This window comes from Notechis scutatus, chromosome 4 (genome assembly GCF_049901735.1).
Source record: "Notechis scutatus isolate UNSWTSFEM ecotype Mainland chromosome 4, rNotScu1.2, whole genome shotgun sequence".
Lineage (NCBI taxonomy): Eukaryota > Metazoa > Chordata > Lepidosauria > Squamata > Elapidae > Notechis > Notechis scutatus.
This window is the reverse complement of record NC_142012.1, coordinates 2022345-2041113: the sequence shown is the minus strand read 5'-3', so window position 1 is coordinate 2041113 and position 18769 is coordinate 2022345. Positions and strand designations below refer to the sequence as shown.

At 45.9% G+C, this 18769-nt stretch overlaps 1 protein-coding gene across 2 annotated transcripts in view; it reads right to left on the bottom strand.

The window, feature by feature from the left end:
• Window positions 1-18769, bottom strand: part of SLC4A11 (solute carrier family 4 member 11) — a 135380-nt gene that overhangs the window by 91240 nt on the left and 25371 nt on the right. For both annotated transcript variants that reach the window (XM_087962658.1, XM_087962659.1), the window contains one exon: window positions 12176-12226. In XM_087962658.1, the coding sequence (XP_087818784.1) occupies window positions 12176-12226 (51 nt within the window). Of the gene's footprint in view, window positions 1-12175; window positions 12227-18769 lie in introns of those variants that run through there.

Here is an 18769-nt window from a genome sequence, read left to right as displayed (position 1 = left end):
ATTATACCACAGTTGCTTGTTATTTCTAGACGTTTATAAATTTTTTTCGCACCCAGCAAACACAGACGTTCCTTTTCTGCTCAGCTGAAAATTTAGGGTGTCTGCCTTATGGGTGTATAGGTAGTCCTCAACTTACAACCATGACTGAGCCCAACATTTCCGTGGCTCACCAAGGCAGTGAGTTCTGCTCCGTTTTATGACTTTTCTTGCCACCATGGTTAAGTGAATCACGGCAGTTCTTCACTTAGCGACCCGGTTGTTAAGTGAATCTGGCTTCCCCATTGATTTCTGCTTGTCAGAAGGTCGCAAAAGGGGATCATGTGACCTCCCCCCCCGGGAGACTGCGACTGTCGTGTGAGTCCTTACCAAGCGTCAGAATTTGGATCAGACAAAATAAGACGAGCCACTGTCTGACTAACAACCTATATACAGGTAGTCCTCGACTTACAACGGTTGGGTTCGTGACCTTCTGAAGTTACAATGGCCCTGAAAAGAGCAGCTTGCGACCGTTTTTCACCCTTATGCCCATTCCTGCATCTCCATGATCACGTGATTTACATTCAACTGACTCGTAGTTACGACGGGGGCAGTATTCCTGTGATCCCCTTTTGTGGCCTTCTGACGAGCAAAGTCAACGGGGAAGCCCGATTTGCTTAATGACCGTGTTTACTACCTTGACAACTGCAGTGTTTCACTTAACAACAGTGTCAAGAAAAGGCCGTAAAACAGGGCTAAACTCACTTAGCAACTTTCTGACTCGGCAAGGGAGATTTGGGGCTGAATTGGGGTCGTAAGTTGAGGACGATGGGATTTGCGCTCCCCCTCCTGACTTCGATTCTGCACTGACAACAAAGAGTACTTAAAACATATTGGCCCCCGTCCAAAACCCTGAGTGACATATCCTACTCGGCACACAACGATCTGTGGGACGCGGCAGGAGGGCGAAAACAGAGTGTTTTTCGGCATCGGATGAAAGGGAAGATTCGTTTGTTCCAGGATTGGACAAAATGCCACCAGGGAGGGGCCGGTTGTGCAAGGAAGGTTGGTGACACAAAAGGGAGCACACACTTAACTCTTTCCGGGACAGTGGCTTGACTTCTAAAGCTCTCCTCACAAGACGAACAGCCAGCCCTGGTTAAGGCGCCGGCAAGAAAGTGGGAAACTGTGAATTCTAGTGCCGACTAACACAGGAAAGGTGGCCGGGTGACTTTGGGCCGATCACCAGGAGGCGGTGAGTTCTAGTCCTGCCTTAGGTGGGAAAGCTAGTTGGGGGTGTTTGGGTCAATCATCAGAGACAGTGAGTTCTACTCCTGCCACAGACAAAAACTCAACTAGGTGACTTTGGGCTAATCACCAGGAGACAGTGAGTTCTAGTCCTGCCCCAGGGATAAAAGTTGACTAGGTGACTTTGGGTCAATCACCAGGAGACGGTGAGTTCTAGTTCCACCTCAGGCACGAAAGCCAGCTGGAAGACTTTGGGCTGATCATCTGGAGACGGAGAGTTGTAGTCCAGCCTTAGGGAGGAAAAGTGGCTAGGTGACTTTGGGCCAATCACCAGGAGACGATGAGTTCTAGTCCTGCCCCAGGGCCAAAAGTCGGCTAGGTGACTTTGAGCCAATCACCAGGAGACGGTGAGTTCTAGTCCCACCGTAGATATGAGAGACGGCTGGGTGACTTTGGGCCAGTCGTTCTTTCTCAGCCCAACACACCTCACAGGGTTGTTGTTTTGGGGGAATAGGAGGAGGATGGAGTACAGATAAACCTTGACTTACAACAATTCATTTCGATCAAAGTTACAACGGCACTGAAAAAAGTGACTTACAACCATTTTTCACACTTACGACTTTTAAAGCATCTCCATGATCATGTGATCAAAATTCAGACGCTTGGCAACTGACTCATACTTATGACGGTTGCAGTATCCCAGGGTTATGTGATTCCCTTTTGCCTACTTCTGACGAGCAAAGTCGATGGGAAAGCCAGATTCATTTAACGACCGGGCTACTAACGTATCAACCGCAATGATTCACGTAACAACTGTGGCCAGAAAGGTCATGGAATGGGGCAAAACTCACTTAATAAATGTCTCACTTCACAACAGACTCCATTGTAGTTGTAAGTTGAGAACTACCTGTATTATGCACGCTGACTGCCTTGTGTTACTTCGAAAGTAATAAAAGTCTAATAAACACACACACACACACACACACACACACACGTTGACTAATTTGTTCCCCCCAGGTACAAAAACTTTTGAATAAAGTTTCCTTATCAGAAAACACAATTGGCAACTTTGATAGAGTAGAGTAGAGTAGAACAGAACAGAATATAGGTTAATATAGAAAGAGAAGAGAAGATAATACAGGAATGGAATGGAATGGAATGGAATGGAATAGAATATTTTTTTATTTATTGGAATTTGTCTTCAGTATATAAGATCTCATCGTTCATAAAAGTGATAAATCATGATCATACTCATCATAAAATGCATTCATCAAAAATATATCATAAGATACAACACTTAGTGATAGAATCAATATAAATCGTACTAGGAAATTAAATAAAACTATAGAAATTGTAAAGATACAAGCAACAAAGTTATAGTGATTAAGTAGAAAAGAAGATAAGAAAGATGAGAAGAATAATATTAGTCTTACTAAATAGTTTCACAGTGTTTGTTGTTATTTCAATATCTAGTTTATATTATTGTGTAAAAGTAAAAAGTTGAGATGTGATGTTAATGCCTTATTTTACTGCACCAAAGTGAGCCAGAAATCAATGATTTTCTTTTCCCCCCCTTGATTTCCACACTTTTCCCTTCCCTAATCTACTTCTGTATTTTCTTTGTATGCTATATTATAAACTAATAAAAAAAATGTTTAAAAAGACAAAACAAAACTGCCAAAGGGTCATCTTGCTTACATCCCATCGCATTCCACTTATACCTTTCAAAACCAGTTGTGCTTTTCAGGTTCACTTCCCACCAAGAATACTTTTAGCCATATCAGAAAAAAACACAAATCCAAATACACCCAAACAGAAAAATCATATTCATCGCGATGCTTTCTTTAAACTTATTTGGAAACACGTACCCAGCTGCAGGGGGGGAAAAAAATTGAAACCAAATCTATTCCTGTAATTAAAAGAACAACCCTGCAAGTTGTGAGCATGCTGCACCACAACAGCACATGGCTGTTCCATCTTGAATGTCACCACAAACCAAGCCCATCATAAACGCTGCTAATATGGGTGCTGCCAGCACCTTTTAATCATCCCTTTTGGCTGTCCAACAAGCCATGAAAAATGAACAGCTGATGAGAACGAGAAATTAACAACATTTCTTTTATCTCACAAGCCATCCTTGGCAAAGCTGTGGCACAAAACATGTTTGCGACAAATGCATAACAAAACGACAGCGCCGGCCTGACGACATTTTTAAAATGTTTATTTAAGCACTGAAAATAAGAAGCACCAATCCAAAAAACAGGGGTGGGATTCTACCGGTTCAGAGCGGTTCTATAGAACCGGTTGTTACGATTCCGCACAGCTCAGAGAGGACTGGCAAATCGCGCCCCTGGCTGGCCCCTCCCCTCCCGGCCCAGTCATTCCTTATCACGCATACGCAACACTGTGTGCCTGCCTGACATCGCTGACTGCATTCTCTCCCGCCCTGTTGTGGTTAGCCGGCAGCAATGAGGAGGAGGGTCCCGAAGAGCCCGTGCTAAGGCTTTTCTGTCAAGGCTTTTCTGTCCAGCCTTTTCTGGTTGGACTAATTGGCTGCAAGCCATCTTTTCTCTACGAAGAAGTTATTTGTAGATTAAAGCTGTGAAAGCCTGAGTTGCAAAGTTTGTCTGTGTTTTCTCTCTGGGAACCCGGTTGGGTCAGAACACGCCCAGTCACTCCTTAAGGTATTTTTCCCCCTCCCGACGATCAGCTGTTCCGATGATCAGCTGTGCCAGGATCCCCCAGGAGGCAAAAAGGGCTGCCTGGGGGGGAGGGCGTGTGTGTGTGTGTGTGTGTGTATTGCAACCCCTCTGAGCTTCATTTTTTGCCTTCCTGAGCCTCAGGAAAGCTTCCTGAGAGCAAAAACGCCCCCCGGGAAGCTTCCCTGAAGCCCAGGAGGACAAAAAATGGGGTGCGCAGGGGGGTTTTTGTTAGGGATATACACCCTAGCAGAACGTGCAACGGCAGTCTAGCAGGCAGGCAGATATGTGAGACAAAACGTTGTAGTAGCTTACACTCAGTAAGACAGATACACTGTGCAAGTTAAATAGTTTTTATTCCAGCAAGAGTTATAGCATAGTCAAACAGTCCATATGTCATACACTAAGTTCAGTCAGTCCGGGGGTTATTCAGTTTGCAAAGTCCAGTGTCGAAAAAGAGTTCATTAAACTTACAATCAATCAGTCCAGTGATATATCTCTTTTGCAGTCAGAGATATGAAGAAAAATCAAACCCCTTTTCTTCTCTCAGCAAACACGCAGTTATCACCATCAATCCATTATTGTCAGCATTCCAGTATAAGCCAGGGCAAACAGTGAGCTCCCTTGCTCCTTCTTATGGTGATTTTACAACCGCACCCAAAAACTTGGTTTACAGTTTAAAGTGATACATACACTTAAACTAACTAACATAGTTTATATATTATTTTTTATCCAAACTAAGTTAGGTAACCAATGTTATCCCTAACAGGTTTGCTGCAAAAAAAGGAGCTATGCCCATCCAGTCACATGCCACGCCCACCTAGCCACGCCCACCTAGCCACGCCCACAGAACTGGTAGCAAAAATATTTGCATCCCACCCCTGCCACAAAACCTACCTGGGTTTTGTATCGCACAACCCGAAATGCCCCCATGTTGCTTCTTTAAAGCCCTGTGGTACGACCTCGACAGCTTTTGGCCGTTGTGTGGTGTGGGGACTTCCTGGGATCGTATTTACTTACAGCTGCAACGGAGGCTCAAATTTCGGCAGCTAAGCCAGAGAGTGGTTGGTTTTGCCTCGTTTTACGACCTTTTCTGTGGAGAAATGAACCTGGTTAAGGGGAAAGTGATTTTTGGCAAACGGCTGTTGCAGGCGTCGTTAAACGAATCTGGCTTTCCCAGTGGAGTTTTCTGGTCGGAAGGTCGCCAAAAAGGGATCGTGTGGACTCCTGGGATACTGCGACCGTCGTAAATACGAGGCGGTGGCCAAGTGGCTGACTTTTGATCATGGGACCCTGGGGAATGCTGCAACGGTCTTCAGGGTGAAAAATGGACATAATGGCTTCCAGTATGGCCATTTGTGGAGGAGTACCCGTATTAAGTTAGGAAGAGTAATAGGAACAGGTAGTCCTCGACTTACAACGAAGCCCAACACTTCTGTTGCAAAATGAAACGTTTGTGAAGTGAGTACTGCCCCATTTTCTGGCTTTTCTGGCCACGGTTGTTAAGGTGAATCACCTCGGTTAAGTTAGGAACCTGGTCGTTAAGTGAATCTGGCTTTCCCATGCACTTTGCTTGTCAGGAGGTCGCAAAAGGGGATCACATGACCCCTGGGGACACATTGCGACCATTGTAAATATGAATCAGTGGCCAAGGGTCCGAATTTTGATCATGTGACCTTCTCTCTCTCCTCTCTCATCTACCTACCTACCTACCTACCCACCTCTACGTTATCTGTCAATCTATCTTTATCTGTCTATTATCTAGTTATCTATTTCTCTCTCTCATCTCTCCCTCTCTCTAAAGATAAAAACTCTATCTAGTTTTACTTATCTCCTTAATTATCCTTATATCCTTATCTCTATCATCTCCCTTTTACCTCTTTTATCATCTTTCTCTATCATCTCTAGTTTCTCTCTCATCTCTGTCGCTATAAGAGATATATAAATATATATAAACCATCTATCTAGTTTTATCTCCTTAGCTTTCAGCTCTATTATCTCCCTCTTATCTCCATCATCTATACTATATCATCTACTTATTTCTCTTTCTCTCTCTTTCTCTCTTATTTCTATCTATACTATAATCTCTTATTTCTCCCTCTCTCTCAATCTCTCTCTTATTTCTATCTATATCATCTACTTATTTCCCCCCCCTCTCATTCTCTCTTATTCCTATCTAAAGTATATCATCTAATTTCTTTTCTCTCTCTCTCATTCTCTCTCTTATTTCTATCTATACTATAATCTCTTATTTCTCCCTCTCTCTCAATCTCTCTCTTATTTCTATCTATATCATCTACTTATTTCCCCCCCCTCTCATTCTCTCTTATTCCTATCTAAAGTATATCATCTAATTTCTTTTTTCTCTCTCTCTCATTCTCTCTCTTATTTCTATCTATACTATAATCTCTTATTTCTCCCTCTCTCATTCTCTTATTCCTATCTAAAGTATATCATCTAATTTCTTTTCTCTCTCTCTCTCTCTCTCTCTTATTTCTATCTATACCAGGGGTGGGCAACACGCCCGCGGCCACATCCGGCCCGTTGGTCTGTCCAATCCGGCCCGCCCTGAAAAAAATAGCTGGGCGTGGCGTATTGCCCTGCGCCGCTGCCCAAAGCTGCAAAACAGTGCGGAGCGCTCTCGGGTAGGAAAGAAAGAAGAACTTTGCAAAGGCCTCGGCTAGGAGTTCAAATCACCTTGAGTGCGACCTTTCTGAAGGTGAATCCCGCCGATCCCCTTTTTTTCGGGTTCAGGCTTAAACTTTGCAAAGGCAAAGTTTGCAGGCGGAGCGTCTTCCGGCCGAGGAGTGGAAGGGTTCCGCCCGGCGGGCGGGCGGCTGCTTGAGCCACCAAAAGCTAGCCGCTGCTGGTGGAGCCTTGCCCTGCCTTGGTGCCCCGTTTCCGGCTCAGCGGTCCTGCTCGGGCGGCACTTTAAAAGCCTGCTTCCAGCAGCTGAGCAACTTCCCAGCCACTTGCGGCTTCCTTTTTCCTTGCGGGCGCCGCGCCTGGCTCAGAGCCGCGCAGCGAGGGGAAGCCTGGCGGGCGGGCGGGCTGCTTGGAGGAGGCGACCGGCGGTGCTCCGGCAGCAGCAACAGGCAGTTCCGCCCGGCTCCGCTCAGGTGTCTGGCTGGGGCTGTCAGGAGTTGCTACCGCGGCGCAGCTCCGCGCGGCTCCAGTCCGCGTTGCCTTGGGAAGGAAAAGGCAAACCAGGAGCCCCTGAGCCTCCGGGTGCCGCTGCTGCCGTTGCAAAGCACCGCCACGGCTCTTCCTTTTTGCCTTTCCCTTCCCGAGGCAATGCGGGACTGAGCCGCGCGAGCTGCGCCGGCGGTAGCAACTCCTGACTCAGGGGGCCTCCGAGGGGAGGGGAAGGAGGAGAAGGGGGGAAGGGGAGGCGATTCCCAAAAATCTTGTGCTGACCTGGCCCGTCTGTCAAATTTTAAAAGTCAATGCGGCCCCGAGCCAAAAGTTTGCCCACCCTGATCTATACTATAATCTCTTATTTCTCCCTCTCTCTCATTCTCTCTTATTCCTATCTAAAGTATATCATCTAATTTATTTCTCTCTCTCTCTCATTCTCTCTCTTATTTCTATCTATACTATAATCTCTTATTTCTCCCTCTCTCATCTCTCTTATTCCTATCTAAAGTATATCATCTAATTTCTTTTCTCTCTCTCTCATTCTCTCTTATTTCTATCTATGCTATATCTACTTATTTCTCCCTCTCTCTCAATCTCTCTCTTATTTCTATCTATATCATCTACTTATTTCTCTCTCTCTCTCTCTCTCATTCTCTCTCTTATTCCTATCTAAAGTATATCATCTAATTTCTTTTCTCTCTCTCTCTCTCTCTTAATCTCTCTCTTATTTCTATCTATATCATCTACTTATTTCTCCCTCTCTCTCTCTCATTCTTCTCTCTCTTATTTCTATCTATACTATGTAATCTACTTATTTCTCCCTCACTCTCATTTTCATTCTCTCTCTCTCTCTCTCTCTCTTTTACACCACTCATGGTGATTATGGTTTTTTTTGCTTCTTCCCCATATATTCTTTTTGGCCAAAACTCCAGCTTGCTAAAGACTTTTGGCCAAGTGGGAAAGTTTGCAAGCTCCTGGGTGACATTTTTAGCTGCTCTTAATCAAAATCCGAGCCCTTATATGGATGCTGAATCTCTTTCTCCCCAAGGATCCGGATGCCAGCACTTTGGCTCTTGGATGCTCAAAAGAAGGACGGGGGGGAAAAAAAGGGGAGGAAAGTCACATTTGGTGTCCTGAAAACTTGCCGGCCCGTAGAGGACACGACACAATTGGGCTGATTTATTATTTGCAACGATTAAACTGCCTTTATTAAGGACGTTTATTGATTTTTTTATTTTATTTTTGAGCTGGGCAGCCTTACTCCTGGGGGCTTTGCTAGTAAAAAGATGGCAATGTTTATAGACTTGCAAAACAGATCGGAGCTCCAAGCTCCCGATGAGTGATTGGAACCATTCTGAGTTGGCCATTTTGAATTCAGAAGGGCTAATTTGGAGCAGGTTGAATGTGATTTGACGGTTTCAAACACTGAATGACAGTATGACGACAGGTGTTACGTTATAAGATGAGGAGAGAGTTACATTACAGGCCACCTTCAGAATAACAGAATACAGCCAACTCCTCGACCTACGACTACAGTGGAGGCCAAAATTTCCACTGCTAAGTGAGACTGTCGTTAAGTGAATTTTGCCCCGTTTTATGACCCTTCTAGCCACGCTGTCAGGATTCCGACGATTGCCCTAATTAAATCATGAGCCTCGGCCCAAGCTTCAAAATAATTCAAAAGATTTATTAGGAGTAACATGCCTGCATGGACCTGTATGAAGCCAACTCTAGCATACGTAATTTACACTCACCTGTGACCCTGTTTCCCCCCTCCCCCCTGGACGTGTCATAAATCAGATTCTCCAATGAAGCACCTTCACAGGCTGAGTGTCATCAATCATGTCCTCCAATTAAGAACTTTCCCGGGCTTTAAACTGCCGCACTGCTCCTTCAGACTTCCTTTCCGCTCCCCTTGTTTACGGCAACTCGAAAACAGGCATAGGGATGCTTTACGAGTTGACACACAGCTGTTTAAGTGAATCCCTGGAACTGTTACGTTAGTAACACGGTTGTTCAGTGAAGCTGGCTTCCCCGCTGATTTTGCTTGTCAAAAAAGGGGCACAGCGACGGTTGTAAGTATGAACCGGTTGCCAAGCATCTCAACTTTGGTCACGTGATCGAAGGGATGCCGCAACGGTCCTCAATGGAAAATGGGCCTTTGTAATGTTGAACGGTCACTAAATGAACTTGTTGCAAGTCAAGGACTGCCTATACAATTTTTGACTTTGAACTGCTCCCAATGCAAAACATATTGCGTACTGTTACAAACGCAGGTTGTCCTTCACTTACGACCACCAGTGAGTCCAAAATTTCTGTTTGCGAAGCGAGACAATTGTTTAAGGGAGTTTTCCTCCATTTTACGACTTCTTCACCGCCATTGTTAAGTGAACCACTGCAGGTGTAAAGCTAGTTACACAGTTGTTAAGGGAATCTGGATTCCCCAACTACTTCGCTTGTCAGAAGGTCACAAAAGTGACCTCGGCACCCAGCAAGGGTCGTAAGTAGGAATCCGTTGCCAAGCGTGTGAATTTTGATCATGTGACCGCAGGGATGCTGCAACGGTCGTAAGTGTGAAAAATGGTCATGTCACGTTTTTTCAGTGCCACTGTAACTTTGAACAGTCGTTAAACGAACTGTTGTAAATCCAGGACTGCTTGCATTTTCTATGTCTTAACCCAGTGATGGCGAACCTTTTTGTTGTGGTGTGCCAAAAGCACACACACACACACGCGGACCAGCACCCACAATGCAATGTGCCCCACCTGCACATGCACGCGCAACCCCCCCAACTCTTACCTGCACGGCGCATGCGCGCACTTCCCAGCTGATTTTCAGCTGTTTGAGGCCTTTTTCACCCTCCCGAGGGTTCGAGGGAAGCCTCTGCAGCCTTTGGAGGCCGAAAAATGGGCCCGTTTTGGCACTTCCGGTTTCAGCACTTCTGGTATTTCCGGAAGCCCTGTTTTTCGGCCTCCAAAGGCTGCAGAGGCTCCCCTCGAGCCCCCGGGAAGGCAAAAAAGGCCTCAAACGGGCCAAAAATCAGCTGGGAGGCGTGCGCATGCGCAGTGCAGGTGAGTTTGGCTGGAGCTCGCGTGCCCAAATGACTCAGCGTGCTACCTGTGGCACGCGTGCCATAGGTTCACCATCACGGCCTCAACCTGTTGGCAAAATTTGGGACGTATTTGTGAAGAAGGCGGATTAACACTGCTTTCCAAAATACAACTTTCTCTGTCATTTGTCTCAATTTTTAGCCCAGGTGGGTCAAGGGACGTGCAAAAATGTACACGGTGAACATTTGGCATTGTTCTAGAGTAACGTATTGTATTACTTTACTCAACCCAACACAGACTAGTGTATAATTTTTTTTTGAGGGTGGAGGGAAGATATGTGGGAGTATTTCCTGTTCTCGATGCCAGCTCCTCTTAGATTTCTCTAACTCCAACTCCTTACAGGGTATGAAAATGTAAGGTTGAAATAGATTACAAGTTTCATCAGTTCTGTGCAATTATTAAACCATCCTTGAGAGGTGATTTTTCTGGCCTCTCCTTAAAAACCTCCAGAGTTGGAGAGCCTACAGTCTCCGTAGGATGCCTTTTCTGAGGGGAAAAAAATGTGTTTTTCCTAATATTTAAGTGAAATCTAGACAGCTACGAATCGTATCTGTTCTAGTTTCTGTAATCAAAAGAAAAAGTTCTTGATCGCCCACCATGTAACAGATAGATAACAGATAATCAGAGTTGGAAGGGATCTTGTAGGTCATCTAGTCCAACCCCCTGCCCAAGCTGGAGACCCTACACCATTTCTGACAAATGGCAGTCCAATCTCTTCTTGAAAGTCTCAAGGGATGGCGCTCCCACAACTTCCAATGGCAATTTCTGTTCCATCGGTTGATCTCACTGTCAGAAATATGTAACTAGGGCTGTGAAAGTTGGACCATATAAGGAAGGCTGAGCGCCAAAGAGTGGAGGCCTTTGAACTCTGGTGCTGAAGAAGACTCTTGCAAGTCCCTTGAACTGCATGGCCATCCAACCGGCCAGTCCTAGAGGAGATCAACCCTGGCTGCTCTTGAGAAGGCCAGATCCTGAAGAGGAAACTCAAAGACTTTGGCCACCTCATGAGAAGGAAGGAAGGAAGGACTCCCTGGAGAAGAAGAGCCGAATGCTGGGAACGATGGAGGGCAGAAGAGGACGGCAGAGAAGGAGGGGGCTGGATGGAGCCCCTTGAAGCAGACGGCGTGAGCTTAAATGGACTCCAGAAGATGGTAGAGAAGGCCTGGAGGAACACTGTCCATGGGGTCGTGATGGGTCGGACACGACTTCGCAACTAACAACAACAATTCATGTCTCACCTCCGTGGCCTTTTTAGGAAACTGTTCCACTTCCCTATAGATCTTACAGTTGGGAAGTTTCCACTTAAACTTCAGCAAAACTAAAGTTGATATAACTTGCACCTGTGTGTTTTCTAGCCCTATCTTGTCCAACTTCAACGTAGTTCCATTGTATATGTGCGGCTTCTAGAGCTGTATTTCATGGTTATTATCTGACATAATGTTATTTATATAAACAAAAATGTACATGGGCAACTCTGATTTGGTTTGAATTACAACAGAGGGTGAGGGAGGGAAGAGAGGAAGGGGGAGAGAAAAGGATGGACAGAAGGAAGGGAGGGAGGAGAGAGGGAAGGAAGGAGAGAGGGAGGAGGAAGAAGGAAGGGCATGGAATGGGAGGCAGGAAGGAAGGAAGGAGGGAGGGAGCCAGTGAAAGAGAAAAGGAAGAAAGGGAGAGAGAGGGGAAGGAAGGAAGGAGTGAGGAACAGAAAAAAGGAAGGAAGGAAGGAAGGCAGAAGAGGGAGAGGGAAGAAGGAAGGAGGGAGGGAGAGAGAAAAGGAAGGAACGAGAGATGGGGAAGGAAGGAGGGCAGGAAGAAGAGGAAATGGAAGGAAGGAGGGAGGGAGGGAGGGAGAAAAGGAAAAAATGGAGGGTGGGAAGGATGAGGAAGGAAGGAAGGAAGGAAGGAAGGAAGGAAGGAAGGAAGGAAGGAAGGAAGGAAGGAAGGAAGGAAGGAAGGAAGGAAGGAAGGAATGGAAGGAATAGAAGGAAGGCAATGAATGCTTACCTGTTTCTTCAAAGAAGTACCCATTTCTGGACATCGCAGCTGGTGGACTTTCTAGGAAGGAAAAAAATAGAGAAACCTAAGTAAGATAGTAGCTCAAACTGTCCACTTCTGTTTCCAAAAAAGCAAGCATTCGTTCAAAAGTAAAATGAGCCTGCAGCCCTTTCCATTTACAAGATTCCCTCTTTTTCTCCATGCCAAGGAGCTATGCGTAACCCTCTCTATTTTGATGCGCCCTCCCCAAAAGGGATGCTCCTTGTTTCCCCACCCCCAGTTCTACTCCATCACTGTCCCCACCTACACCACAAGAATACAGATGTTTGCCTCTGTCAGCCGATAGCCTGGGTCAGTCCACCCATTTTAGTCCCTTCACTTAAGCTTTTTTTTTTTTTAAATAAATCAGGATGGGGAAACATGGCACCCCAGATTATTAAACTACATCTCCCAGCATCCCCCACTTCTTAACACAACAGCTGCTGGACCTGGCCTTCACAGACCTTGTCTGTCCATCTTGACTCTACATCAAGAATCTGACATTCTTCATCTCAGGCTAAAATGGTTAACCACTGTTAGCCACCGCTCAACAGCTGTGGCTAGGAAGGTTGTCAAATGAGGCATATCTCATTTAACAACTGCCTCGCTTAACCACATAAATTTTGGGATCAAGGGGAGTTGTAAGCTGAAGACTACCTATATTAGCAAATAACGGGCCAGCATTCAGTCTTAATCAGCAAGTCTACCAGAAATATATATATTTTAACTGTAAACAAGTAAATTCATTTCATATTCATGCATAATGTTTATCTCTAAATATACAAAAAAAACAACCTCTTTTTTCCCAAATCTCATCTCCATAAACAAATCTTTAAAGCTTCACCGTTCAAAGTTAATCAGGAAAAAAGACCATTAAGAGCTACCAGAAACAACCTATTAAAATCTAATTCCATCAAATAATACCCCACAAATTAATTTCTTATCACCGTCTCTTCATCTCCTCTGAGAAAAAAACTCTTTCACAAGCATAACACTTTCCTTCCATTTTAATATTGTGGCTTATTACTTTCTCTCAATATACAGCAACAAAAAAATTATCTTTTTAACCCATATCTTATCTACAAACAAATCTTTAAAGCCTCATCAGTCAGCCCTGGGTTTGTTTGGTTTTTAAAAAGAACATTAAAGGCTGCTGGCAAAAAAAAACCAAAAAAATAAACCATCATGTACATTGAATTGAGTTCTTAAGATTTGATTTCTTAAGACTGTTTGTTTGTTTGTTTCTAAATTAAATCTCATGAGAGATATTTTGCTCCAAACATTGATCAGTTCTAGCATTCGTGTATGGGTTTAGACACCACCTCATATGAACCCATCATATGCACTAAATTTCCCATAAATTCCTAAACAATCTGGAAAAGCATTGGTAAAGATTCCCTTTGCAATTTTAAGTGAAGAATTAGGGTACTTCAAGGAGTCTTTGGTGCTCTTCCAAGTTTGCTGGTTTTCTTGCAGACGTTTCATCGCCAAACTAGGTAACGTCATCAGTGCTACTTAGGTTACCGGTTCCTGTACTGTTACTACATCCCAATGGTACTGTTACCTAGTTTGGTGATGAAACGTCTGCAAGAAAAATACCAAGCTCAGAGAGCATAAAGTCCCTATTCTCCTCCTCCTCCTCCTCCTCCTCCTCTCCAGAACTGATGCTGTTACCTAGTTTGGTAATTAAATGTCTGCAAGAAAACAACCAAGCTCAGAGAGCACCAAGGACCCCACAGTTCCCCCCCCTCCTCCTCCCGCAAACCCCACTCCCTTCTAGCACTGAGGATGTTACTTAGTTGGGCAATGAAATGTCTGCAAGAAAACCACCCAGCTCCAACCAACCAACCAATCATGGTTCTGGAGCCACCTATTTGATTCCGAAAGCGCAGCACCTTTAAAAAGAAAACCTGCCCCCCCTCAATAGCCCCTCCAATCATCCCACCCATCACCCATCGAGTGCTGCCCCCACAGCACCATTGCTTCTATCCACCACCCAATTTTGAGTGGGGGGGGCCTATTTGTCCCAGGCGGTGGACAATGGACCATTGGCGGTGGACAATGGAGAGAGGAAGGCCAGCAGAGGAGGAAAACTGGCTTGGAATTGGCTGAAGAGGGTGGCAGGGGGAGCGGGCACATCGAAGGGGCTCAGTGCCTACATGTCCTAGGCCAGTGGTCGCCAACCAGTGGGCCAGGAACCACTGGTGGTCCGCAGAGAAAATTTGGGTGGTACGCAGAGAAATGTCCCCCCCAAAGCAATTAATCCAGGCTGCGCCGCCCACAAGGCCCTCAGAAACACAAGGCTTATGTCACTTGCATTGCGAACAACACAAGGTAGTGAGGGGAGGGGGGAAGGGCAGGTGGGGCGACTTGTCCCACACGCCTGGCCGGGCCACTGGGCTGCTTCTTTCCGCTTCTTTCTTCTTCTGCTTTTGGCTGCACACAAGGAAAGCAGCCAAAATCTTTCTTTCTCTCCCCCAAACTCTACCTGAAATGAGTCTTTGGGACCCTGCAAGGCCTCCAGCTCCAAGAGGCTGTGCTGCAAAGACTCGTTTCTGGCGGAGTTCGGGGGAGAGAAAGAAAGACTTCTGCTGCTTCTGCTGCTTTCCTTGAATGCAGCCAAAAGTCTCTCTCTCTCTCTCTCTCTCCCTGAGAATGGAGCTGGAGACGGTCTCCTGCGATCCCAAATAAAGAACGATCGATCGGTAGGAAAATGGGGTGGGGGATTTTCCTGCAGACTTTTGGGGGGATTTTCCCAGGGTCTCTGGTCCGCGGGATTTAAAATTACGAGTTTGGTGGTCCCTGACGTCCAAAAGGTTGGCGACCCTTGGACTAGAAGACCCTTGAAAAAAAGTCATATCACCATTTTTCACACTTAACGCCCGTTGCAGCATCCCCATGGCCACGTGATCAAAACTCAAGGACGCTTGCCCACCGGTGGTGCCCCTGACCACCAGGGAAGAAAGACCCCTGAAAGCTTGGCCACTTGACTCATATTTATGACGATGGGGGTCATGTAATCCCATTTTACAACCTTCAGACGAGCGAAATCAACAGGGGAAGCCAGACTGACCACAACCAGGCGACTAACTTCAAAATGGCGGCGATTCTCTTAACCAGGTTGGCAAGAACGGTCCTAAAAATGGAGACCCAAGCCCACTTTCACCAATGCCTTACTCAGCAACGGAAATGTTTGGGCTCAGAGGCAGCCATAGGTCGAAGACTAGCTGCCTCCTTTCCGCAGACGGAGTTTGCGTGCATCGCATGAATTTCGCAGCGCAAATATTATCCCGTACACCCCATTATATTCTCCTTGCAAATTACCGAGAGGGACCAACAATAAGGTAAATAGCCTGCTCTAAATAAATCTTTTCAACCACCGTTGAAAAAAAAAAAAGCCAAGGAATGCCCAAATAGGAGTCAGTGTTTGCTTCGCTGATTTACACAAAGGCTTTTGATTGTGTCAGCCACATCATGCTGTGGAAAGTGGTCCGAAAAATGAAACACCCAGCACATCCCTTTGTGTCCCGATGAGAAAAATTATGTGCAGGTCAGGAAGTCACAGCGTGGACGGAACATGGAGAAATAGATTGGGGCCAGGCTGGCCAAGGAATTACAGAATTGCAGAGCGAACAGAATCAGAAGGGAACTTGGAGGTCATCTAATCCAACCCCCCCCCTGCTCAAACTGGAAATTCTATAGTGTTTTCAGACAAATGGCTGTCCAATCTCTTGATCGCCACACTATAAAAAAGAGGTTGAGACTCTGGAAAAAGGGCAGAGAAGAGCAACCAGGAGGATTAGGGGACTGGAGGCTAAAACATACGAAGAACGGTTGCAGGAACTGGGCCTGGCTAATCTAGGGAAGAGAAGGACCAGGGGAGGCAGGAGAGCGGTCTTCCAATATTCGAGGGGCTGCCACAGGGAGGAGGAGGGGGTCAAACTATTCTCCAAGGCACCAGACAAGGAATAAAGGATGGAAACTGAACAAGGAGAGATTCAACCTGGAAATAAGGAGAAACTTTCTGACAGTGAGAATAATCAGCCAATGGAACAGAAGTTGCCTTTGGAAGTTGCAGTTGCCTGAATCCCTAAAACTTTAAAGATGAATATTAATCACCACTGGTCCAAAGACGTGCATCCATAAAGACATGCACCCACAAAGCAAAGAACAATTTCAGAAGTTACCTAATTGCAAAGACAATGGAGAACTATTAAGAGTTGGAAGGGACCTTGGAGGTCTTCTAGTCCAACCCCCTGCTCAGGAAGAAAACCCCTATATTGTTTCAGACAAATGGCTGTCCAATGTCTTGTTAAAAGCCTCCAGTGATGGATTCCCCCACAACTTCTGGTGGCAAGCAGTTCCACTGGTCAACTGTCCTCACTGTTTGGAAATTCTTCCTTAGTTCCAGGTTGCTTCTCTCCTTAATGCGTTGCCATCCGTTGCTCAGCAGAATAAAATGGATTATTTTTACCCGTTTTCCATAAAGAAAGGGAACCATCAGTTAATCCAAAGCTTCACAGCTTATTATTTTGAATAACACGTTATTGAATCACGCAGTTTTTGAACATCATCGTTTGAGGGGTGTGTGTGTGTCTTGGTTATTCCCACCCCACCCAAAGGATAAAGACGGCTGGGCTCGCTTCTTAGATCCTTGAGAGGCTGAAGACACAAACCCACCCACATACCCACAACACACACACACACACACACACACACACACACACGCATCAGAAATGGAGTGATGATGCTTTTCAGAGGAGGAGGGAAGAGAGCAAGGCTGCCTGCCTGCCTTGGCAGGGCTGATCCTTTGAAGGCAAACATCCACCCACGCGCCAGGGAAGGGAGTGGGGGAGATCGGCGGAGTCTGGAAGTCCTGCCCCCCCCCCACTCCACTAATCCCCAATTTCTAGGTTGCAAATGTCATTTCCAGCAAGCCGACTGCAAACCGGGGATCTGCTCGGCTCCAGCCATGCTGGAGGAGAGAGAAAAAGTACGTCAAAAATAGAATGAGAGAGTTGGAAAAGGGACCTTGGGAGGCCTTCTAGCCCAACCCAGGCAGGAAACCCCCTACATACCGTTTCAGGCAAACGGTTTTGTCCCAATCTCTTCTCGAAGGGGGGCTCCCAACCAGCTTTAACAAGCCAACACTGCCAAGCAAATCCACCAGGTTTCGCAAGGCGTGAAAGCTGCCCACGGAGAAGTGGGTTTCATGGGCGACCCTCGGATGCCCAGATCAGCCAGGCGGTGTGTGGGTGCATACTGTTGTGTTGTGTTTGTGGGTTTCTGCTCCTCTCAGCTCCCCTGTGATAGCCTTTCCCATACAGGTGGCCCCCTCCCCCACTTCCAAGGGCCACCCTCTTCCCTCTAACCCACCCACTCACCCCCAATTCCAGGGTTGTTGGATTTTATTTTATTTTATTTTTGCAGCAACCGGTCGCCAGGATTTTTGCACAAAGCAACACGGGAGCCAGGTGCATGTCGGGATTTAGGATCCTAGTCAGGATCGCGTAAACAGGAAAAAAGGGGTCATTTCTTTCTTTTTCTTTTTTCTGATTTTTTGAAAGAGGGCAGATGAGAGAGAAAGAAAAAAAACCCCAAAACACAGACCTTGCTTTTTTCACGGCTCTGCTGGAAAGAAGGTGGTTTCCTTCCAGCAATCGTGGTCAGCGGAAATCCTAGTCTAATTCCCCCCATGTGATCTTCGCACATCCCCGTTTTGCAGCCTTACAGGAAGTCCTCGGCGTGCAGCCGCACCGGAGCCGAAAATGTCTGTGGCTAACGCGAGACCGTCGTTAAGCGAGTTTTGCCTCCATTTCATGGCCTTTCTCGCCACCGTGGTTAAGTGTTAACGCTAGTAAAACGGTTGTTAAGTGAATCTGGCTTGTCCCCATTGACTCTGCTTGTCAGGAGGATGCAGAAGGGGATCGTGTGAGCCCCGGGATGCTGCGCCCCGTCACAAATACGAGTCAGTTGCCAAGCAAGAATTTTGAAAACATGACCGTGGAGATGCTGGCAACTGTCGATAAGGGTGAAAAAAACGGTCATACTGTAAGTCCCTTGTTTCAGTGCCATTGTAATTTCATACAGTCACTAAATGAACTGTCGTAAGTCGAGGACTACCTATACAAACCAAGAAGTTTGTTCTCAGCGTGATAAAAATTTCCAGCATCGAGGTTTGCCATACTCCGTGAACCCACCCCGGTGTTAGATTAAATCAATTATTTTAGGAAATAATTTGAATTTTTAATACATATTTCTACACAATGCTCAAAAATCCACTCATAGCCCTCTTGGCCCGCCGCTAAGGAGCCTCTGCTGCACATATCTTAAATAGAACCACGCCCTGATTTTAAACAGCGCCATTTCCTATCACGATAAGCTTGTTTTCCAGCATGTTTCTAGTCCTCATGATTCCATTATTTAAAAAATAAATAAATAAATGGGGTTTCCCTCTACGGTACAGCATCCTGTATGAAAAGTCACCAAGGAAAAGGGTGTGAAGGGATCGTTTTTAAAATCAGGGCAACTGGCAAATCTCGCCCGTGGGCCTCAGTCTTCCAT